The sequence below is a fragment of the Ochlerotatus camptorhynchus genome, unplaced genomic scaffold (assembly GCF_037179485.1).
Source record: "Ochlerotatus camptorhynchus isolate MF236.1 unplaced genomic scaffold, CSIRO-AGI_Acam_v1.1 ptg000211l, whole genome shotgun sequence".
NCBI classification, from domain to species: domain Eukaryota; kingdom Metazoa; phylum Arthropoda; class Insecta; order Diptera; family Culicidae; genus Ochlerotatus; species Ochlerotatus camptorhynchus.
Window position 1 is genome coordinate 2,574,602 of NW_027040701.1, and position 18,607 is coordinate 2,593,208.

At 39.3% G+C, this 18,607-nt stretch overlaps 3 protein-coding genes across 3 annotated transcripts; 2 read left to right on the top strand and 1 right to left on the bottom strand.

Moving 5' to 3' along the window:
- The first annotated feature begins 7,217 nt into the window (after positions 1 to 7,217).
- l(2)37Bb (lethal (2) 37Bb) lies at positions 7,218 to 9,514 on the top strand. The gene is made up of 3 exons (XM_065224369.1): positions 7,218 to 7,291; positions 7,356 to 9,040; positions 9,105 to 9,514. The coding sequence occupies exons 2-3, from the start codon at positions 7,645 to 7,647 to the stop codon at positions 9,242 to 9,244; spliced, it is 1,536 nt and encodes a 511-aa protein (XP_065080441.1). The 5' UTR covers positions 7,218 to 7,291; positions 7,356 to 7,644; the 3' UTR covers positions 9,245 to 9,514.
- Positions 9,277 to 10,521, bottom strand: LOC135703247 (calcium load-activated calcium channel). The gene is made up of 4 exons (XM_065224370.1): positions 10,341 to 10,521; positions 10,198 to 10,275; positions 9,962 to 10,136; positions 9,277 to 9,897 (listed from the first exon to the last, which is right to left on the bottom strand). Exons 1-4 carry the CDS (start codon positions 10,399 to 10,401, stop codon positions 9,660 to 9,662), a joined length of 552 nt encoding a protein of 183 aa, XP_065080442.1. The 5' UTR covers positions 10,402 to 10,521; the 3' UTR covers positions 9,277 to 9,659.
- Positions 10,522 to 14,560: 4,039 nt separating this feature from the next.
- Rpn3 (regulatory particle non-ATPase 3) lies at positions 14,561 to 16,305 on the top strand. The gene has a single exon (XM_065224371.1). It carries the CDS (start codon positions 14,680 to 14,682, stop codon positions 16,159 to 16,161), a length of 1,482 nt encoding a protein of 493 aa, XP_065080443.1. The 5' UTR covers positions 14,561 to 14,679; the 3' UTR covers positions 16,162 to 16,305.
- Positions 16,306 to 18,607: the final 2,302 nt, after the last annotated feature.

Here is an 18,607-nt window from a genome sequence, read left to right on the forward strand (position 1 = left end):
AATAAACAACTTTACACGGCGTTGCTCCCGCTAGTGTGCATGCGTTAAACGTCACTAATCTCTATAGGTATATACTCTCACTATTGGTTGTTGTCAAAAACGGAACGAGAGATTCGATTTTCTCATGACTATCGTTCAATAAGCTACTAGTGAGTATATGAGATGTTCTCAAATTTTAGTCAAGTGAACTTAATTTTGGGTAGAAAATACTCACGAGCAAGTAATTATTTTTGCCGTAGTCAAATAATGTAAACTACTATAAGCGATTTACTGAAAATTAACTTATTGAACGGAACATGGGGGATGGGAGATGAGTGAAAAGAACTTAATTTTGGGTAATTTTTCGGTTCCGTGTAGTGGGAGCTCAAACGCTCTAAAAAACTACCCAAATTTGGGTAGAATTCACCCAGATCGATAAAACTGAGCTTCCCAAAAATGGGTAAACTGTGTTAGGAGTGACAAGTTGACAAATGAGCAACATTGACATGAATTCGTTCGATATTGTTTCATTTGTCAACTCATGCGTAACATTTGTTAACGGCACAAAAAAATTTGTAAACAAATTTTGTATGCTGTAATGTGAACGGGGTAACGCGAACCGAAGTACGCTCACGCAAACCAATGCAATTATCGGATGATGCTGTTGGTTTACGTGAGTGTTCTTCGGTTCGTGTTTAAGGGGCGTTACAACTTTTGTTTACAAAAGCTTTTGTGCCGTTATCAAAGGTTACGCCTGAACTTGTCACTCCCGACACAGTTTACCCATTTTTGGGTAGGTTCAGTTTTGACCGATCCACGAATTTCTCATTTTATCGGTCAAACAAATGAAGCATAGTGTAGTACTAGAATTTCGACTAGAATGGGATACGATTATAGATTTACTTGGGACCAATAGGCTAGTCGAGTAGTGACCCAATTTAAAATCGTTCGTTTCCACCGGTTGATAGAACCATAGAGGTAACTCTAAGACTAGAAGGTCCCGAAATAACGTGCTCTACTTTTTGACTCAGCTCTGGTACCAACAATCAATACGAAACTAACGATTTTAAATTGGCTCACTACTTTAGTAGCCTATTGGTCCCAAGCAAACGATTAACGTACCCTATTTCAGTCGAAATTCTAGTACTACGCAATGTTTGTTTTGATTCGCTATGAAAGTTTGACAGATAAAATGAGGGGTTATTGGTTTTTCCTATGTTTCGAGGGGTGATTCGACAAGCTTGGGACCGAAGATAGTACCAGAGGTGAGCCAAAAAGTTGAGCACGTTTCTTCGGGACCTACTTGTCTTAGAGTTACCTCTACGCTGGTACCAACAATCAATACGAAACTAACGATTTTAAATTGGCTCACCACTTTAGTAGCCTATTGGTCCCAAGCAAACGATTAACGTACCCTATTCTAGTTGAAATTCTATTACTACACTATGTTTGTTTTGATTCGCTATGAAAGTTTGACAGATAACATCAGGGGTGTGTGGATTCATGCAGAACATGCAGGGGTGAGTGAAATAGCTTGGGACTGCTTGGGACCGTTGTTCTGGTACTGAGTGAGCCAAAAATAATAATGATTTTCTTCGGGACCCAGTGGTCTTAGAGTTACCTCTATGGTAGAACCATAGAGCTAACTCTAAGACTAGAAGGTCCCGAAATAACGTGTTCAACTTTTTGGCTCAGCTCTGGTACTCTCTTCGGTCCCAAGCTAATCGATTAACCCCTCGAAACATAAGAAAAAACAATAACCCCTCATTTTATCTGTCAAAATTTAATAGCGATCAAAACAAGCATTGCGTAGTACTAAAATTTCGACTAGAATGGGGTACGTTAATCGTTTGCTTGGGACCAATAGGCTAGTCAAGTAGTGAGCCAATTTAAAATCGTTAGTTTCGTATTGATTGTTGATAGAACTCTACACTGATAAAATTTCAAAGATTGTTTTATGTGCCCCACACATGAATTTTTGCAATGTGATCAACAAATGATATCTATGTGTCGAGCCGAAAATTGTGTATTTAAAAATTATTCGTTTTCAAATTGAAAGTTTTCCTTATTTCGTAGTTTTAACCGAGGTTTTAACCATGAAAATATTCAAAATGAAGCAATGTAATTGGTTGGAAAGTGTTTCTTTCATTATCGACTCGTAATGTTAAAAGCGCATATTTTCAAAACCAAATTGTTTTACTGTCAAAAATACCTCTTGGCAGCAAATCCAAAAAAAAGCCAACAGGGCATATAGTGTTATCTACAGGCCTAAATTTTTGAGTTTTCAAAATGTGCGGAAAAAAAAATTGGAATTCAATGCAACGGAAGCCCCCACCCTCAGCCAGATCCTTGAAAGGAACCTTGACGGGATTCGATTCCAGTATCTCTCCTTGAGTCAATATGAAAAAAAAAACTAATTTGACAAAGAATGAAAGTTGCAAGATTGCTTTCGTTGGTGACTTCATAAAAGGTAAGATTGATAATAGTGTAGAATAACTAAATAATCGATTACTTTTCAGGTCACCTATAGTGTTTGTCTCGGTGCCACGACACCGTCGGGATCAATACCAACACGGCGAAGATCATTCCAAAAATGAAACCGGGATTGAACCGTTACCTATTATTTAATTCATCGTTGTAATCTAAGTAGCAGGAAATCATCGAAATTTTCGCTGGTATCGGACACTACCGTAGCCACATACACAGCCTTTCTATCTCCAACGAGGTACTGAACGCTGAAATGACCTGGTGCGGGATTACGATACAGACTTTTACCTGTTTTCCCTCGGTTTTTCCAAGATTATCTGGTCACCGGTCAAAAGATGTGATTGGAGGAAATCAAATTTCACTATCGTAGCGTAAAGATCGACGATAAATGTCTCTCGAAACTTCAGGATTATCCCATTTTTACCAAAACCTCTCATAAAATTTTCAACGTGCACAAAATTTCAATCCATCCTATCTATTCTTTCTATTCCCAACTTATCCCTTCTGCATGCACATAAATTGTCAAGCAAGCCATGCAGTTTCTCGAAGTTTTCAGGTCGACCGCGAAGCACTCTGCCATTATCACTGTCATTTTTCAACAATCTTCACAACAAACACCATGTATGTCAGCTGACTATGCCGGTTAAAAATCGGAAAACTTAAAAAAGTTGACGGACCACTCGTCTAAAATCGTTCGCGGGACAACATCAAGTGCATCACGGAGAAGACGGTAACGAACATCCATTTCCCGGACTTAAACCGATCGAATTCGACGGATAAGAGCCCAGGTGTCTGTGTGTTGTAGCATGGAAGTTTCGACAAGCAGGTGGAGAAGGAATTCAGGTCATTTTTCCAACCGGCCCAAGTTTTACTAGTTGCTGCTGCTGGTCAAGGATCCGGAGAAGAAAGAGCTAATAGTGAAGGAAGACACCCACCGGCTGATGGCAAATCATGATGAATCAAATTCCCGTCCAAATATAGCTGGGAATATTAACCGGAACCTATAGTGATCCATCGCCACCACCCGTTCCTCATACTGTGCAGTTTCGACCTATTTGGTACGGAACCGTTTTCTGCACTGGAGCTGTGATCTTTGGTTAATATTGTTGGGCGGTGTCCACTAATTACGTTACGCTAAAAATCAAAATTTTCGACCCCCCCCCCCCATCAGAACAAAACGTAACGCTGGAAATGATCCCCCTCTATTTATTACGTAACGCTCTAAAATACACCCTCCTCCCGTCTCATTTAATTAATTTTTCATTCCGGTATGTCTTTTTTTATTTCTAGGTAATTGTATTATTATCAAAATAAAAACAAAAGATCAGCGTAACATCGAGTACCTGATTTTCAAAAGTTTAAGCAGAGCAAAAATCACAAGATATAAAATTAAAAAATATCCATTTTGCAAGCAAGATTTAGTTATGGCATTTTTTGAGCTGAATTTTCAAACTTTACATCAAGAAACAATTGAACGGCGCCGGTGGTGTAGTGGTAAGCGTGATTACCTCTCACCCCAGCAGGCCTGGGTTCAATCCCAGTCGACGCCGCCGGGATGTTCTGAGGCAAACAAGATCGACGGAAAAAACAAACCAAAGGAAAAAAAATCAAGGAACAAAAAAAAAACAAAATGTTCTCGTGGTTAAGTAACGGAAAGCTTTACTCATCCTCTCTTATGTAATAATTCGTAACGATATAGGTGACCCCCCTCCCCCTATAAGCGTCACGTTATTTATGGACGCTGCATTGCAGTAGATTTTTCTTCTTTTTACACCTATCCTCTTCGCGTTCGGACTTGTATTCCTCTGAAACTTTTTAACACCCCTCACATCACATCCATTCCCTGATCTATCCCATCTATTTTTTCTATCCGTGCTCTATTTTCGTCAACAGGACACACTCAAAAAAATCCCATCAATTATGTTTTTCCCGGAAAATCCCAAGTAATTACTAGACTGAAAAAATACATCCAAATGAGTGTCGTTCCCCCTGCTCCCAGCTGGAACCGCATCACATACAGAGATTGGATATCCACCGGTGGAGGAGTCATTGGTCAAAAGGTCCATCGAGAAGATAAAGAAACGGGTAGCTTCATAGTTACAAAGGAACGACTAGACCGCATCAGATGACGGGATGTGATGGATGAGGTGATGGTGTTCAGGACCAGGACGTTCTTTTGAGGCAGATATTTTTGTGGATCGCACGTAAACGGTTGTTCTATTATTGTTCAAAATATATAATAAATATAGTTTACAAATTTTTAATTTAATATTCAATAAAATTGAAAGTAAAAATACTTGTTTTTAAATTGAAAATATTCGATTCTTCAGTTCAAAATGACACCTATTATGTCAACTGTACAACACTTTCATTTCAAGAGTTTGATTTGAAGTACAATTATTTCAGTACAATTCATTTTAAAAGTTTTATATTTTTAAAGTTGTGGCTGCGAAACTTTTGACTTGACAGTTGGCTGACTTTTATTTTGAAAGCAAAACGCTTTCTACCAAAAAGAACCAACGCAAACTTTTAATTCCACCAATTTTTTTTATTTTTTTTTATTTTAGCAACGGTTTTTTTTTGTGCACTTAATATGTGTACACATAAAAGCCATTTGTAACGACGCATACTATTTATTTGACTCATACATTTTATGTGTGCTTCTGGGTGGATTCTGTTTATGTGTGGTCACATGAAAATCATGTGGAATTTAACATGGAAATTCGTCAATAAAAATGTTTGGAATTCTACTAGCATAGAGGTAACTCTAAGACCACTAGGTCCCGAAGAAAATCATTATTATTTTTGGCTCACTCAGTACCAGAACAACGGTCCCAAGCAGTCCCAAGCTATTTCACTCACCCCTGCATGTTCTGCATGAATCCACACACCCCTGATGTTATCTGTCAAACTTTCATAGCGAATCAAAACAAACATAGTGTAGTAATAGAATTTCAACTAGAATAGGGTACGTTAATCGTTTGCTTGGGACCAATAGGCTACTAAAGTGGTGAGCCAATTTAAAATCGTTAGTTTCGTATTGATTGTTGCTACTAGTGTATCCAAAACAGTACACACCAAAAATTGGAATCGAGCTCCAGCAAAATGAATTTATTGCTGAACTGCTTCCAGTAAAAGCAGTGCTTACTGAACAATCAGCAATCCTGAAAATGTTGCTGAATGATCAGTTAACTGCATAATCTGTCAAACTGTTGATCATTTTGCGTTTCACATTCCTGTGTTCTTTATTTATTCAAGATATATATAGTGTTAGGGGAAAACTTATTTTTAAGTATTTTCTATATGTCAATTTGAGTTCGTTCGTTTCTCCGTGCGCATCGAACTAAACGAAAAAGGATCCCTGTCGGAAACTGAGGTCACCTCAAAAATGTTGCGCCAGCCCGCCAGCGGCTTGTCACTCGGCTGCATGCACGGTAATCACAACAAACACTCTTATGACTATAAAGTACGCTCTTTCTTTGGAAAATGGGACTACCCAATAAAGGAGTATACTGTTTTTACTCTCTTTTGCGTAAATTGAATGTACGTCAGAATCTGCATACTTTTTACACCATATAGTAAACTTAAAAATGCGTAGTTTTGACACCCCGAGCAAAGTATAAATGCGTAATTTATACTCCCACATGCAAAGTTAAATGCATAGTTTTTACATTGAAAACAAAATATACCTACGATAAAACAAATTTTGTATTTCAAGATCGTTTCAAATATTGAATAAAAATGCATAATAATTTTAACAGTAATATTTATTTATTTTATTAAATGGAATAAATCCTTTCTAGATTTTATTCGTATCAATCGTCAAAACACTTACACCAATCCATCGAATCAGCGGTGCTGCCAACTCCTCCTCGACTCCCAATGTCCCAATGGCATCACGTTTGGCGGTTTTTTAACGCCTTTGCTGGACAGTTGTCCCATGATTCGGAGGCATCCGCGGACATGATCTACATTTAGATGAAAATTTAATTTAACACGTCATGAATACTCGATGTCCTTTTTATTCGGTTGAATTTTTATATTTGGGTAACAATAAAAGTAAATGCTTTAATTACCTACTAGTGTCGTGAATACGTCCTGTTCCAAAGTGGACAATTCCTCCATTTTCCGCTAACCCACCGCTGAAATAATCCGGGACCCGGAACTGAATTAAAACGCTGCTTTTCCAATGAACGCTGTTTTGAATATGGCGGCACGTCGCGGCATAAATTTTCTTTTCTCAGCGGGGACTACTTTTTACACATTTTTGTTCGTCGTTGACATACTCGGAAATGCATAAAAAGTACTCTTCATTTGTAACTAAAATCTAAACATTTTTTGACGTATAAACCGTATTCTCGAAAATGTGTAAAACATAGTCATAAAAGGAGTATTCTAGAGTTACCGTGTGCTTGCGACCGCGAGCTCTTCAGCTGTCACACACGTGCTTGTTCTGTCGGTTCTTTCTGCACGCTATTTCAAAACTACCCAAATTTGGGTAGAATCCATCCAGATCTGTCAAAACTGAACCTACCCAAAATTGGGTAAACTGTGTTGGGAGTGACAAGTTGACAAATTAACAACGTCGATCGGATTCATGTCGATGTTGTTCATTTGTCAACTTGTAACTCCCAACACAGTTTACCCATTTTTGGGTAGGTTCAGTTTTGACCGATATGGGTGGATTCTACCCAAATTTGGGTAGTTTTGAAATAGCGTGTGATGATGCGATCTGTTTGTAAACAGCAAGGCAGTAAGTCTACCAAGAGAAGGACCTTGCATTTTCAATTTGTATCTCAGAAATAAAATAAATAATAATTATTAGGTAGGTTAACTTGATAACAAATAAAACAATATTTGACTGATGAAACTATAAAATCACTCCCTAGTTTTGCAATCGTTTTGGAAATCCACCAGATCCCCACAGTGAACGTTACATAATTTTTGATGTCGGAAAGAACATACTCTAAATATTTTTTTTCTAAATTGGAATTAAAAGAAAAGTAATGAATACCATCACAAGCAGATTTCAAGAGCATTTGGCAAATACTAGCTGAATTGTTAGCTGAATAATAAAACAAGTGCTCTCGCTGATAAGATAACGACGAGCGCTTTACTGTCAGTGACAAGCAAAAACTAGCATTCAACGGTATCAGTTCCTCTTGAGAACAACGCAAAATGATCCGGCTAAGTAAAAATCTGTGTGTCAATCCGTGGGGACAGCGAGAACTGGCTTGTTTTGCTAGACAGTTTTCTTTTAAGGATGAAGGGAAAGATGGTAAAGGCTCGTATAAGCCTGGTCAAGTGGAAGCCAATCGGGAGAACCCGTTGTCACGGACGGTGAAGATTTTGGGTAATGATATGAAAAAGGTCAAAACCTTTATTCTACCCAATAAGAAGGCGTCGGAGGAAGCGGACAACTATCTGGAACGGTACAGGAGGGAAGATTTCCAGAGTCACTGCGATGTACTGATCATAGGCGGTGGCGGCATTGGATCTTCGATTGCGTACTGGCTAAAGAAGCGAGCCCGAGCAGGACTGAATGTGGTGGTGGCGGAGAAAGATGCTACTTATCAGACGGCCTCGACTTGCTTATCGGTAGGTGGATTGAGACAGCAGTTTTCCATTGTCGAGAATATTCAAATGAGTCTGTATGGAGCGGACTTCATAAGGAATGTTAAGGAGTACTTGGGCGAAGATGTAGCTGTGAATTTTACTCCGTATGGATACTTGATGCTTGCTTCGGAAGCTGGAGCAGAGCAGCTGCAAGAGAATTCTAGGCTACAAAATACGTTAGGAGCTAAGAATGAGATTTTGACGGCTGCCAGATTGAAGGAACGGTTTCCATGGATGAATACCGAAGGGATAGCTCTTGGGTGTCATGGTTTGGAAAAGGAGGGTTGGTTCGATCCGTGGGCGCTACTCACAGGGTTCAAAAAGCGTGCAATCGAGTATGGTGCTCATTATACGGAAGCTGAACTGGTAGGATTCGAGTTCCGTCAGCATCCGGATATCCTCGTCGAAGGCGTTAATCCTGGAGAGTACGAAGGACTGGACAGAGCATACTTGAAAATGAAAAATGGCGAAATACGTGATGTGAAATTTTCTGTCGTAATTATTGCAGCCGGTGCACAGTCGGGAGAGGTGGCGAAACTGGCCCGTATTGGAACGGGGAAGGGAATGCTTTCGATACCCTTGCCGGTGGAACCGAGAAAGCGATACGTTTATGTATTCCAATGTGAAAATGATAATGGTCCGGGAATCAATACTCCCTTGACTATCGATCCCACCGGGACGTATTTCCGACGGGACGGGTTAGGTGGCAACTACCTTGCTGGAAAGAGTCCTTTGCCTTCGGAGGAACCTTCGGTGAATAACTTAGATGTTGATCACACATATTTCGATAGCCACGTGTGGCCGAATCTAGCACATCTGGTGCCCAATTTCGAAGCGATAAAGGTCAAAAATGCTTGGGCAGGGTACTACGAGTACAACACATTTGACGAAAATGGAATCGTCGGACCGCATCCGTACTACAACAACTTGTACATCGCGACAGGATTCAGTGGACACGGTATGTGATCTTAGAATTTACTTATGAAATGGCCTTTGATTAACAACTTTTTCCTTATTCGAAGGTATTCAACAAACTCCAGCCGTTGGCCGAGCCATCTCCGAAATGATCATCGATGGTGAATTCCGAACAATTGACCTCACACGATTCGGATTCGATCGAATTCTGGTGGATCAACCGCTTTTCGAAGCGAATATCGTGTGACACGTGACCAGTAAAACACACCAACATTATCATTAAACTAAAATTGGATTTTATTTTCTATGTCTCTCACGCTGCCGCTACACAATGTACAATTTAATCGATTAGAAGTTCGTTTGCACCTCAGTAGGGAAAACTACGCTTCAAAATGAGAATGATTGTTAACTTTTGATGATTACGCGAACGAGATAAACACGACACAAGTTGGGAAGGGAAAGCTTTTAACTAGTCTAATAAATAATCGGATGAGGTGGTTAGCCCAAGACAAACAAAAATCATAATTTTTCTCTCGCTTTGAGAAACGTCCAACTTTCGATCTGTGGCTTTTGTTTTTGGCAAACTTCTCATATCAAACACAAACGAAATAACAAACTGTAAGCATTTAACTGCATCTTCCATACTTTGCTTGTGTTGGTGACTACTTGAACTGTCCCGGTGTTGGTCCAAATAGTCCGCCAGCCTGTTTACTGGCCGCTCGGGAGGGAGCAAAGCCCAGCAACTTCTGAATATTCTGACGAATGGACATCGTGCAGAGAATGTAAAGGAATATGAAGGAACACTCAGTGTAATCGTCTCCAGGTAAATTGCGATGACTGAGTCCTTGGATCCAGGAGATGGGAGTAAACGGTAGCCGAGCCACTATGCGACCATCGAAACTAGAAAAGGAATATTCTTAGTTAGCAACTGATACCTTGGCCAATTATTGAGACATCAACTTACATGCTATTGAACATGCTGAGCAGTGCCGTGAAGGCGAAACCGGTTGCAAACATCGATTTCATCTTAACCAGCGATAGATCCCGGTTGTTGTTTTTCAGCTTTTCCTCATCTCGTTCGATTTTCTTCTTGTGTGACTTGTCCAACGAATCACCGTGGGTTTCCTTGCGTTTTTCCACTGCAGTAGACCAAGCGGGTTACGACTTGTTTAAAAATCTTCATTGTTTAGAACAACTTACATTTCTTGCTTTGCTTCTCCACCTCGCCCTTCAGTTTCTGATATTTTTCTGTCCGGTAGACCATCAACCAGGTTAATCCTATAAATTAAAACCATGAAATTGAGCGAAATCCCCATATCATAACTTACGATGGAAGGTCATACCTTCACCGAGGAACGCGGTGCACACGGATATAAATACGATCAGCAACGTATCTGACCACATTTCGATCGGTGGGTATAGATCGTCGGAAAGTAATCTAATTAATATTGCTAGTCAACAGCGAGCTTAAAATGGAAAAAATCACAGAAAATCTACGTGCAAATTCGTCCTGCTCATGGAATCTGCAGTTTCTCTAATCTCCGCCTGACAGCGCGATTTCACGTCATTCATTCGACGAGACCAGAGCTGATGATTTTTGACAACTCAGTGCCAACATTTCAAAGGGGCGTAATTGCTTTTGTAAACAATGGCTTTAGCCGTCGATTTCTCGCTAATAAAAGCCCACCCCTCCAAATTATCAATGCTAGCTGGGACAAGAAACATTCCTCTACCTGCTGGTGTCATTCATTTTCATGAGTGAGCTTTCATTCGTGAGAAATCGAAGGCGAAAGTCATTGTTTACAAATGCAATTACGCCCCTTTGAAATGTTGGCACTGAACTGTAGACTGCAGGATGTGTTGCAAAAAGCAGCGGTTGGTACTCTTTATTCAAGTAGTTTGTGGACTCGTTTCCAATAGACGAGTGCACGGGTCTGGATCAACAATAGAAAAGGGCCCATCAGTATTTGTAAACAAACCGTTCCAAAGCCATTTACTCACAAAGCGAAGGCCACCTACGCAAACCAACACCATCATCGGATAGGGGAAAGTTCCACTTACACGATGATGTTGTTGGTTTGTCTGAGCGGCCTTCGATTTGTGAGGAATGAGCTTTGGAACGATTTGTTTACAAATGCTGATGGGCCCTTTTCTATTGTTGATCCAGGGGTGAACACTTTTATTCATCTACACTGAACGAAAACACCCGCAATACTTCGAATGATTATTGCATTGCTCGAGCCCTTTAATACCCTGGACAGACTATGGCTTATATCATGTAATATAGGCTGTCTTGCAATGAGCACTCATACATAGGATTTCCAGTCTGTCCAGGGTATAACAATATACTGAAAAAAATATTAACCACTTCATTCGAGCAGATAAAATGACGTTTACTACCACTCGAACTTTGAAATGAAACATTATTTTTAGATTTTTTCTTCTAGAACCTCGAGAAAAGTAGCCAACATTTGTGCGTTTCATAAAAAAATAGAAATTAGTTTGTCCAGTTTTGAGAAAACGCTGGAAGTCACGCCAAAACTGCTTGACAAAGTGGTCAATTGACATAACAGCGGGCCCTGTTTACTAAAAATGAACACACACGCGTAACATTTGAAAAGGGCCTATAAACTTTTGTAAATTATTAGCTAGGTCGTTTTCACGAGAACCGAAGTAGGCCCACGCAAAGCAAGAGCACTATCGGGAAGGGGAGAATTTCCTCTGCCCTATGGTGTTGTTAGTTTGTGTGAGCGTGTTCGGTTCGCGCGAAAAAGGCTTAACAAGTTTTGTGTACATAAGTTGGTAGACCCGTTTCAAATGTTACGTGAGTATTATTCATGTGTTCATTTTTAGTAAACAGGGCCCCGGTGTTGTGTCACTTTTTGTCAAGTGAGTGTACTCAAATCCATTCGTGCATTCGTCTATAGTCGCTATAGAGATTGCTGACGTTTATCGTACGCACCTACACACAAACAACGAAAATTGTATTAATAAAAATAATGCATTTTCAAATTCAAAGTTTCCCAAAATTTGTAGATTCAACAGCAAAAAGATTCAAAATAAAAGTTAGTTTTTTTTAATTGAAAGTTTTTCTTTTACTTTTGATTCGTGGTTTTAAAAGTACATATTTTTAAAACAAAAGTTGTTAAACTGTCAAAAGTACCCCTCTACGATGTTTTTACTGGCTGCACTGACATCTCATATGCCGCCTTTTCTGCTAGTCTGGCCGCTGTGAACATGAAATCCAGCTTTGAAGTTACAACAAGAGTCAGCATTCTTCTGTGGGATACCAGACACTGAAGTTTTCTCAGTTGGATATTCCGACATTATTTGTTGCTATGTAGAGACCCACGTGAAATTGGCATTCCAAATGGTAAGTACACTATTTTCATTGTTATTGTTATTGGATTTTTAGATTCTTTTTTTTTTATCAAACTATGGAATCTACCAGGAAGAAGTCGTGACAGTTTTCGGTATCGACCATATCAAATTCCTGTTGGAGAAGGATCAAGCCCTACTGGATAATAACGAAAAAGGTAAATTAAACTTTGATCGGGAGAAGGACGAGAACCCGCTGCCCGTAAAACCCGTGACCAGTTGGTACTTTATGAAGCTGCGGCATAGGATTTACAGATTACGAAATGGTAAACAATATCAAGCTTGCCTTGCCAGTGTCCGGATTTTGTGTTACTTCACTCGACCTTTACTTGACGGGATGTGAATATGTGTCTTTTCGTGAATCTCATTGCATAACGCTTGTAAAGGAAATGGATAATAAATGTATTTTAATCTTTTTTTCTTATATCTGATAACCTTAAATTATATATTATTTAGAATTTAAAATGAATAAAGATGTTATTACGGTGAAATTGTGTATTTTTTATTTCAAAATGTTACTTATCGTTTTAACTATATCACATTTTCAAATCAAAACATCGTCTTGAATTGAAAAGAACCTGATTTTAATTCTATCACTGCCGTGTTTTCAATTTGACAGTAATACAATTTATTTTGAAAGCTTTAACTTTTAAAAGTATAGAGCGAACAATTTTTGATTTAACAGTTGGCTGACTTTTGTTTTGAAAGTCAACCGCTTTCTACCAAAAAGAACCAATGCGAACTTTTAATTCTATCAATGATTTTTTTAATTTTAGCAACGATTTTTCTTTGTGTGTAGGTACGCACACTACGTAACGTATACGTATACGTATAAAATGTTTCCATCGGGAAAAAAAAAACTTCATAGCGGAAAATTTTCCCGATGAAAACAAATCACTGACACTATCACACTTTAGCAATCTCTATAGATCAGTCCACGACGATTTGCTGCACTTTTCTCTCACCCGTAAATTTTGACAGTTTTGTGTGGTTTGCTTAGGGTCCCATCATATCTTTTACTCATAGCCAAATGATTGAAATCAAAAAGTGAGGTTAGGTTTTTTTTTTTAACTTTATTTAAGAGATTTTTAGAAGTGAGTTTAGGGACCGTGCACTGCTCTATATTCATAGTCTGACGGAGAGAATTTAGATTGATCAAAAATCGGAAGCAATTGACCACTTTGTCAAGCAGTTTTGGCGTGACTTTCTACCAGCGATTTCACAAAACTGGACCAACTAATTTCTATTTTTTTTGTGAAACGCACAAATGTTGGCTACTTTTTTCGAGGTTCTAGAAGAAAAAATCTCAAAATAATGTTTCATTTCAAAGTTCGAGTGGTAGTAAACGTTGTTTTATCTGCTCGAATGAAGTGGTTAATTGACCACTTTGTCAAGCAGTTTTGGCGTGACTTTCTACCAGCGATTTCACAAAACTGGACTAACTAAATTCTATTTTTTTTATGAAACGCATAAATGTTGGCTACTTTTCTCGTGGTTCTAGAAGAAAAAATCTCAAAATAATGTTTTATTCGAGTGGTAGTAAACGTCATTTTAACTGCTCGAATGAAGTGGTTAATTCAATATATTGTAGACGAACAATTAACCACTTCATCCGAGCACTTAAAATGACGTTTGTCGATTTCTCGCAAATAAAAGCTCACTCATGAAAATTAATGACACCTACAGGTAAATGAATGTTTCCTCTACCAGCTAGCATTATTAATTAACCACTTTATTCGAGCACTTAAAATGACGTTTACTACCACTCAAACTTTGAAATAAAACATTATTTTGAATTTTTTTCTTCTAGAACCTCGAGAAAAGTAGCCAACATTTGTGCGTTTCTTACCGTGTAGATGAAGCTGGAATAAGGGCGAATGCCGCAAGTGTAAACAAACTGAGGTTAATGCAGCACCGCCATCACTGTACTCCAATATGATTGACATTTTTTCTTAGTCCAGGATTTTGCAGACTGAGTCGCTTTTACTCCGTTTGACATTTATCATTTACTCAGTTTTTGACAACTCGATACATCGGACGAAAGTGAGTACGATCGACTCACCCGGTGAGTAAGCTGAAGTTAGCGTGTAGGTTTTTTTTTCAATTTGGAAACGAGGCGCAAGGGCGCAAACAGCACCATCGCCGTCTACTTCACTCTACTCGAATTTTCATGACTCGACACAAATCTGTTTGACAGCAGCCATTCGCAAAGTTGAAAACACAAAAGCCACCAGCGAGTGTGGAAAATACGTGCGCAAATTTGGTAAAATCATCCAATTTTCGTAAGTTTAAAAAGGTCTGAAAATGGTTACCCAAACTGCCGACCCAGCTCCGGCCGTTCAGGATGTCGAAATGGAGAGCGCCGAAGATGCGGAAGCAGCGAAAAAGGATGCCGAACTGCTCACGGTGCAGGAGATTCGCGAGCAGGCACGGCAGATTGACAAAGCGGTCACCAGCAAGGAACCACGATTTATTCTGCGTGTATTGCGGTCGCTACCAAACACCCGGAGGAAACTGAGCTTGGTTGTAGTTCGATCGTTAGCAGTGCAACTGTTCCCTGCAGGTGCGGAAAGGGAGGGAATTATGGCGTACATTGAGGATTATCCGGAAGGTATGCAAGAACCGGAGTTGCCTAGACCGCGAGCCGCAATCAAAAGTCCTCTGCCGGAAGTGGATGCCTATTTCCACTTGTTGCTACTGGTGAGGCTGTTGGACAAGAATGAGCTAGCAAAGGCCGTCAAGTGCTCCCAAGATTTGATGGCAAAAATCGTCGGGCAAAATCGAAGGTCTTTGGATCTGATTGCTGCTAAGAGTTATTTCTATCACTCGAGAGTTGCAGAATTGAATGGAGATTTGGAGAGTATCAGGGGATATCTGCATTCGAGACTAAGAACTGCAACGCTGAGAAACGATTTCGAGGGTCAGGCGGTTTTGATTAACTGTCTGCTCAGGAACTATTTGCATTACTCACTGTACGATCAAGCGGACAAGTTGGTCAATAAGTCAGTTTTCCCGGAAACGGCTAGCAATAATGAATGGGCACGTTTCCTGTACTATTTGGGTCGCATCAAAGCAGCTAAGTTGGATTACAGTGCAGCCCATAAGCACCTGGTCCAAGCTTTGCGTAAAGCTCCCCAGCAAGCAGCCGTTGGATTCCGTCAAACCGTTCAGAAGTTAGTAATCGTTGTGGAGTTGCTTCTGGGAGATATCCCGGAACGACAGGTCTTCCGACAGGCTGCTCTTCGTAGATCTTTGGGTCCATATTTTCAGCTTACTCAAGCAGTTCGTCTCGGAAATCTTCAACGCTTTGGCGAGGTATTGGAGAACTTTGGCGATCAATTTCGTCAAGATCATACTTTCACTTTGATTATCCGTCTTCGTCACAACGTTATCAAGACTGCTATCCGTTCCATTGGACTGTCCTACAGTCGCATCAGTCCTCAGGATATCGCTCGCAAGCTGGGATTGGATTCGCACGAAGACGCAGAATTCATCGTAGCTAAAGCTATTCGAGATGGAGTTATCGAGGCCACCCTGGACCCGGAGAAGGGCTACATGCGTAGCAAGGAAAGCACCGACGTCTACTCGACTCGTGAACCCCAGCTGGCATTCCACCAGCGTATTAGCTTCTGTCTGGATCTGCATAACCAGAGCGTCAAGGCCATGCGATATCCACCGAAGTCGTACGGTAAAGAGCTGGAGAGTGCCGAGGAGCGACGTGAACGCGAACAGCAAGATCTTGAGCTTGCCAAGGAGATGGCCGAAGAAGATGACGATGGTTTCTAAACACCTTGGGGCTTGGGCCGCTGAATTGTATTGCCGGCAAATTGCGCTTCGTGTAAGCAGAATCATACTTATTGATACTTTGAATTTACCTAATATTATACCTACCTAAATTGATGATTCATAATAAAACTGGTTGTCATCGTAGGCAGTATTGTTTTCAGATAAAGAATGTATCACAATGCATATCGAATAAGAGGTTTCAAATATCGCGTAGGATTAAATCAAATTATTCTAAGTGACGAACCATCCACTGGCTGTCACTCTAAAAAAGAAAAATAAAAAATAGGGGAAATTGCTCTAATGTTGGCCTATGGATCTAAGATTGGGCCCATAGCTAAAAATCTACTATTTATCAATTGTATCTAGATGAACGCGTCATTGGGACGGTACTAATGGATATTTTTGGTAGCTATTGAAAATTTAGTCGATTGCTGAATTTATGTATGGGCCCAAATTAGGGACACTTAGGTCGACATTACATACATTTCTGCTTCCCATATTTTCCGTGATTACGATTAACAATCATATTCCAAACGAAAAAAAATAAATAAATTAGGAATGATTGCGATACGAGTTTAAATAACTCATAGGTATTATAACGAATCATATTTTCCATAAACTAACTTTAAAGTTATGGTCACAATTCTCTATAGAAACTCAAAATTAATTAAAGGACCTTTAATTTCAAGCAATAAGCGAGGCAATAAGTTAATTTAAAAAAAATGAGCTGAGGAAAGTGTTGCAATGTGGCCACTGTAACATGTGAAATTTTTGCTCCACAGTGCTTAAAGCGTTCCAAATCGGGTCTTAACGGCCAACCATATTAGAACCGGATCTGACGCGTTGGGGCAAAGTGTTGTTTAACTGTTAAACACAACGCAAATAGATCTAATGTGGTCCTTTAAACATTCTCCCAAAATTTGAACTCATTTAGTTAAAAACTGCCTTGCACAAACCATTTAAAATTTACATGGATATTGGTCATGTGTAGGGCTACCATATCAAAAACTAGAAAAGGAGGACATTTCATTTGAAGTTTGGTGATTAAGGAGGACAATGATTACTTTTCTTAACATTAAAAGTAGACAATGAGTTTTTATCAAACGTTTTAATAATATGTGCGCTATCACACAATTCATGATTTGCGAAGGTTCAATTGATATTGTTCACAACTTGTGGTCGTTATCAATTCAATTCATCTTCTCTTTGTACTTCTGAAAAATGCATCAAACTAGCCTTCACAATTCATGTTTGATACTTGGAAATGATCTAGTCCAGCTGATTTGCATGAAAACTGCAGCTTAACAGCCTTAAAGCCATCCCAACTTTTATCATGGTCAAAATCAGTATACATGTCATCGCTGATTGAAACGAACATGGAACACCTAAGCAACCTGTTAATTTTACCATTGATTCAGCATAGGACTCTAATACCCCGTACAGACTATGGATTATATAATGTAATATAGGCTGTCTTGCAATGTGCACTCATACATAGGATTTCCAGTGAAAACTAAATGTATGAGTGCTCATTTCAAGACAGCCTATAGCTATAGCTTAGCGTTATGTACAAAATAATTCCTATCATTCCTTACATTCGACTTCACGCTTCACGTGCCTCTTCGCTCTCAGTATGGCAGCGGCCAAATCAAGCATAAGTATTCAAATCGACGAAAAATGCTTTTGTAAACAATCTCTTCAATCGACGGATTTTTCTTAACTGCTAACTCACCCACGCAAACAAAGACCATCATCAGGTAGAAAAATCTTTCCCCTACTAGCTGGTGTTGTTAGTTTCTGTCAGTGAGCTTGCAGTTGCCACAAATCGTCGATTGAAGTGATTGTTTACAAAATAAGATACGTCGATTTGTATAGTTCTGCTTGAAATACCCATAGAACCAGAACGTCAAAATCGAACGCATGTTGGATTCAATCTGTGTGGCTGTGTTTCATTTGGTGATTTTTTAACTTAAATTTGACAGATATAAAATTTTCAAACCTGTTATTGTACCAGACTTATTTCTGCCAGACCAGGAATCAATTTTGACAAATTTCTTCTAAAAAATCACACGATCAACAACAGAGAGATTTTCAAACATTATAATTTATTTTTGAAATGTTAAATTTAAGTAAAAATTCAGAAAAATGGAACACAGCCTGAGGTTGAGTTCCATTTAATGAATTTTCACTGACTATTCGAAAATAATACATAATTTTCGAAAATTCCTCTGTTGTTTATCGTCTAATTTTCGAGAAATTGTTTGTCAAAATTGATTCCTGGTTTGTCTGAAATAAGTCTGGTAGAATTAAAGTTTAAATTTACGAAATGGACGGCAGCCTTGACCGCAGTCTAATAGCTAATTCGTTTATTATCGGAGTTGGAACCAGTTCCAACCCATAGTGCGAAACCGAACTTTTTGTCAGTGCGAACCTCAACCTGAGCTAG